Raw genomic sequence first — 6,000 nt, forward strand, 5'->3', positions numbered from 1 at the left:
ACACCACAACACCCATTATTCAACTTTGATTTTATTACGGAAGATTCGTGAAATGTTTAAAAATGAGATACAACACCCATTATTCAACTTTGATTTTACTACCGAATATTTGTAAAATGTTTAAAAATGAGATAGAGAATTGTAAGGAGCTGAAACTTAATAGAATATCTGTATTTATTGATTTAGATAAGAATTGTGATAAGTAAAAAAATTTGAGATTTGAACAAAAGAAAGATTATATATTTTAGTGTAAATGAATGGTGATTTGTGATAACAATATAGAATTTGAATAACAAAATTTTTGAAATATTATAAAGAATAAAAAAAATCATAAAAATTTTGGAATAAGAATCAGTAGTTTTTACGTGAGTTAGTAGGTTTTTTTAGAAGAAGTAATTTTGTATTTTTTTTAAATAGAGATAATTGAAATATTTGAATTCAAATAGATAACAAATACATATAAGAATCAAACATTTGAAAATAAATGGACAGTAATAATAACAATTTTTTTCCTTTTATATGTAAGATAATATTACTATTTTAACATTTTTTGTTTTTTTGTAAAAAAATAAAATAAATGAAAGAATATATTATTTTTGAATTTCTATGAGAATATTTTAATACACTAAAAATTGTAGACCAAACATAAAAATTCTCTCTATATTAGTATAGATAAATTACTAATATAATAGATAGACAATACAATACTGACAACGTTGAGACTCTATTTTTAGTCCAAGGCGATAGAGACAACGATGAGTATTACCTAATAATGGTACACATATAGATCCTTTCAACGTTTCCTACTGAGAAAAAAGGGTCACATCCCTCTTTTTGATGAAAGAAGCTAAGAGGCTGTTTGGATTGAGTTTTTTGATAACTCAATTCTCTGTTTCTATAACTCATAACTCAAAAATGGTGGGACCCATAATAAAAATGTTGTTTAACCAAACGATAACTCTGTTTCCATAACTCTGTTTCCATCACTCAATTCTCTGATTTTTGAGTTATGAGTTATGAAAACTGAAAACAACAAAAGGCTGTTTTCAGTTTCCATAACTTATAACTCAATGGCATTTCCATAAATAAACACACATGAGGGACCCACAGCCGCAACTTTTGACCACCTTTTGACTTTTTTTTTTTTTTTTTTTTTTTTTGGGTTGGCGTTGTTCTTTTTTTTTTTTTTTTTCTTTTTCTTTTTCTTTCCTAGGTTGGCTGTTCGGTTTGGTTATATATATATATATATATATATATTAGCTTCGGTGAGTTGGGTGCTAAAAAAAAAAAAAAAAAAAAAAAACTGTACTGGCTGATAGGTGTGGGACCCATGAATAGTGTGACAAAATTGAGCGATGAAAATAAAAGTGATGTTGCCAAATGAGTGTGAAAAAATGAGTGATGAGTGATGGAAATTGAGTGATGAAAAATCCTTACCCAAACAGGCCTAAGGGTCACATCTCTTAATTTCTCACTATACTAGTCAAAAAAATCATTAAACTACGCATTTAGCTGATTTGCTGTATATAAAAATTGAGTACAGCAATTTTGACAAATATTTTTTTAGCCTATTTGAATTAATTAAGTCAGACTTTCGATTTGTATATTTTTTTTCTTTACATTTTTTTTTTTTTTGTAAATTTCCCGTTGGCCATTTATTTTACATAGCTCTCAATTCTCAAGTTGCGTGTAAGAGCATTCACAGCAGTGGAGCTAAATTTTTAGCAATTTAGCTCCATCAAAAGTTACTTTATTTATTTTACCTACACGCATGCTACAGTAGTGGATCTATTTTAGCTTTCAACACAATAAAATAATATATTCATCACAATAAAATAATATTTCTACTACAATAAAAATAATAATATTTCTACTCTAATAAAATAATATATCACCACCACCACACAGCACAAACATCCTCCTCCACCACCACCACCACCACCAGTCCACAGCAGAGAAAAAAAAAAAAAAAAAACCCAAATCAAGGCTCAAGCGATTCCAAGGATCGGCTAAGACATCAACCCAAATCAAGGCTCAACCCAAAAAAAAAAAAAAAAAAAAAAAAAAAACCTAAATCAAGGTTTCGCTCTCCACCGCCACTCCAAGGATCAGTTGAGACATCAAGGCAATTCCGATGTCGGGGAGTGGATTCTCTTCACTAGTCCGACGCCGTTTAGCCGGTTCGTGTTCCTATAGTGCCCTTCGGTGTCGTTCGCTGGAGGCAAGGACGTGAACGAGAGGCTGGTGAAGGAGGACAGGCATTTCGTGAAGTTGAATAAAGGAAGAATGGTGGTAAGGAGTGACGGCGATGGCGTGGGCTGGGGCTGGGACGGCGATGGTGATGAGTGCTTGATGGAGTGAGAGAGATGAGTGAGGGAGATGAGAGCTTGCGACGGCGTGGGTTGGGCTAGGCTGGGCTGGGACGGCGACGGACGGTGTGGGCTGAGGCTGGGACGGCGACGGTGATGAGTGCTTGATGGAGTGAGAGAGATGAGTAAGGGAGATGAGTGAGGGAGATGAGTGTTTGATGATTGAGGGAGATGAGTGATCTAAGTGCACGGTGAAAGAAACGGAATAAAAGAATGAAAAAAATAAGATTAGTTTTATTATTTTATTCGGTAGTGGAATTAATTTTTTTTTTTTTTTTTTAGATGAGTGCTACAGTGCACATCTATAGATAGATGTGCACTGTAGCAAATAAACTAAATTTTATACATTTGGCTCCACTGCTGCAAGCCCTTTTTGCTATATTGGTGGAGCTAAAATAGCATTATAGTTTTTTAGCTCCACTGCCGCAAATGCTCTAATATTAAGACAGTCTATTTATATATTTTTATATATCAAGGTCATGTTTGGTATACTCATTCAAATACATGTTTTCAGTTTTTAAATAACATTATACGTATTTTCACACACTTTTTCACCTAAACGTATTTTCATATATATTTTCAAACAAATATTTTCAGTTTTTAAGTACATGTATCAAACACTCCCCAAGTTTTACTCTTCCACCCAAAAATCACTTTCACTAATAATATCAAGTTTTTTTTTTTTTTTTTTTTTTTTTTTTTTTTTTTTTTTTTTTTTTTGTACGTAAAAATATATGAGTAATACTACAATTACAAACTATTTTACAATATTTTTATAAACTGTTGTTGTGACCCATTACTAATATTAAATTTTCATTTACCAATAATCACTTAACATATTAGGAGTTTGTAAAAAAATTTGTAAAAGAGTTTGTATCTCTAGTATTATTCAATATATATATATTTATATATATATATAAGGTTTTTCATAAGAAAACTTGGGTATAAACCTTTTTTTTTTTTTTTAGAAGAACTTGGGTATAAATTAAAGACATTGATGAGGATAAAATTAGATAGACAAGAGTGACGGTATACGCTTGACAAGGGTGACGAGATGTTTTTGCCGTCAGCATTCCTTCAAGGCTGACGGGGATATGAAGAAAAAGAACTCCACATATAAAGCTATACATCCTGAAGCTGACGGGGTAAACATAAACTGACGGGATAACATATACTAACGGCGTCAGTCTGTGGAATGATTGATCTGCACGTTTACGTGTATAAGTGAATAACTTGCTCCCCACGTTTCATGAAACCTAAGGATTCCTATATGGAAAGAATCCCGTAAAATACGCTCAAGAAGACTCCTATAAGGAAAAGACTTCTACTCCAAGGAAAAGATGTCAACCCTCTACTACTATAAAAACCCAAGCACCCTCACAAACCAAGGTACGCATAGTTTACCCTCTCTAACACTATAGAGCAGTGAGAATAGTTCTAACATGACCTTCGGAGGGTGTTTGGCCGGTACTACACCGGTACTCTCTGCTAGGTTATTCCTTTTCGTTGTGCAGGTGCCATTTGCGATCGTACGAGAAACGTGTGACTCACTGGTGGTATTATTTCCGGCATCATCAGTTGGCGCTGTCTGTGGAAAACGTAGCACATTCTCGCTTCCTAGACAAAAGAGTTACATGGTACTCACTCGCTCAATGGCGACCACCAATGACGTTCAAGAAGAAGAAGCCCCTACGACTGCGCTTGAAAGACAGGTGAGGACACTCGTTGCTGCCATAGAGCGCCTCACCAAACAAAACCACGACCTAGAAGAGCAACTGAAACAGAAAAATGCAGCTCCCAACAACCAAGGAGCAGATCAAGAAGGAACCAGCGCCGACAGAAGAAACCAGGAAGGACCCCAGGCCAGCAACGCCCCGAGCAAACTAGAACGACAGAACACAAGTATCCCCTCCCTCGCAGAAACCACTCCGCCACTTGTTATTGCGGAGATACAGGCCATGAAGGAACAAATGGAGGTTATGATGAATGCTCTCAAGGGACGCGTATCAAGCGACCTTGACGACCTTGTCAACCGAACTGACTCGCCGTTCACCGCCACCGTCAACTCCTATCCTTTACCAAGTAAGTTCCGCATGCCACAAATAGACAGTTATGACGGGGTCAATGACCCACTGGACCACCTGGAGACCTTCAAGACCCTAATGCACCTTCAAGGAGTAGCGGACGCCATCATGTGTAGGGCCTTCCCTACAACGCTGAAGGGCGCAGCGAGAATTTGGTTCAGCCGACTGACACCAAACTCCATCAGCACCTTCAAAGAGCTCAGCGATCAGTTTACCGCACACTTTATTGGAGATCATCGATACAAGAAGTCTACGGCTTGTTTGATGAGTATGAAGCAGTGAGAAGATGAAACTTTAAGAGCCTACATCTCCCACTTCAACAAAGAGGCACTCTCGATCGACGAAGCCGACGATAAGATACTTGTTGCAGCATTCACGAATGGCTTGAAGAAGGGCAAGTTTTTGTTCTCCCTATACAAAAACGACCCAAAGACCATGTCGGAAGAACTTTATCGCGCCACAAAGTATATGAACGCTGAAGATGCGCTATTAGCTCGGGAAGAGAGGCCCAGGAAAAGAGAAAGGCAGGAAGACACTCGGCAGGACCAAGGCCGAAAGAAGACAAGAACAAGAGACCGAAGGGACGAGGGGCGCCCTAAGCCCCCGGGGGGAAAATTCACGAGCTTCACCCCTCTGACAGCCCCGATAGATCAAGTCCTTATGCAAATCAAGGATGAAGAGGCTCTGACGTTCCCGGGAAAGCTAAAGAGTGACCCCTACAAACGTTCCCGAGATAAGTATTGCCGTTTCCACCGCGACCATAGCCGCGACACGTCTGATTTCTATGATCTCAAGCAGCAAATTGAGGCCCTTATTAGACAAGGAAAGCTGCAGAGATTCGTTAGCAAGGAGAAAACGGATCCCCCCTCACAAGACCAACACCCCCGACGGGACAATTAGCGACCGAGGCCCCCAATTGGGGATATAAGGATGATCGTAGGAGGAACGGCTGCCGCCAGGTCCTCCAAGAAAGCCCGCAAGACCTATCTTCGGATGGTACAAAATGTTCAGCTGACAGGGGTCATGCCAAAAATAGAGAGGAGAGAAGGTCCTATAATCGGATTCTCAGAGGAAGACGCGCAACGCCTTCACCATCCACATGACGATGCGCTCGTCGTCAACTTGCGGGTAGGAGACTACAACATGCACCGGGTGCTGGTCGACAATGGCAGTTCAGCAGATATTTTATACTACACGGCGTTCCAGTAGATGAGGATCGACAAGGAGCGATTGATCCCAACAAATGCCCCGCTTGTTAGCTTCGGCGGGAGCCGGGTATTCCCATTGGGCGCGGTCACATTATCCGTCATTGTAGGCGATTACCCTCAACAGATAGCCAGGGACGTGACATTCTTGGTAGTCGACTGCTCATTAGCCTACAACGCTATCCTCGGGCGACCCACGCTCAACTCATGGAAGGCGGTAACTTCCACCTACCATCAATGATAAAGTTCCCGACTGACTACGGAGTAGGGGAACTGCGCGGAAGTCAGATGGCCGCGCGCGAATGCTACATAACCATGATGGAAATGGAGGATCAGGTTTAG

At 39.1% G+C, this 6,000-nt stretch overlaps 1 protein-coding gene across 1 annotated transcript; it reads left to right on the forward strand.

Moving 5' to 3' along the window:
• The first annotated feature begins 5,446 nt into the window (after positions 1 to 5,446).
• On the forward strand, positions 5,447 to 6,000 carry LOC115990723. Its single transcript, XM_031114520.1, has 2 exons — positions 5,447 to 5,658; positions 5,769 to 6,000. Exons 1-2 carry the CDS (start codon positions 5,447 to 5,449, stop codon positions 5,998 to 6,000), a joined length of 444 nt encoding a protein of 147 aa, XP_030970380.1.

This window comes from Quercus lobata, chromosome 5 (assembly GCF_001633185.2).
Source record: "Quercus lobata isolate SW786 chromosome 5, ValleyOak3.0 Primary Assembly, whole genome shotgun sequence".
Lineage (NCBI taxonomy): Eukaryota > Viridiplantae > Streptophyta > Magnoliopsida > Fagales > Fagaceae > Quercus > Quercus lobata.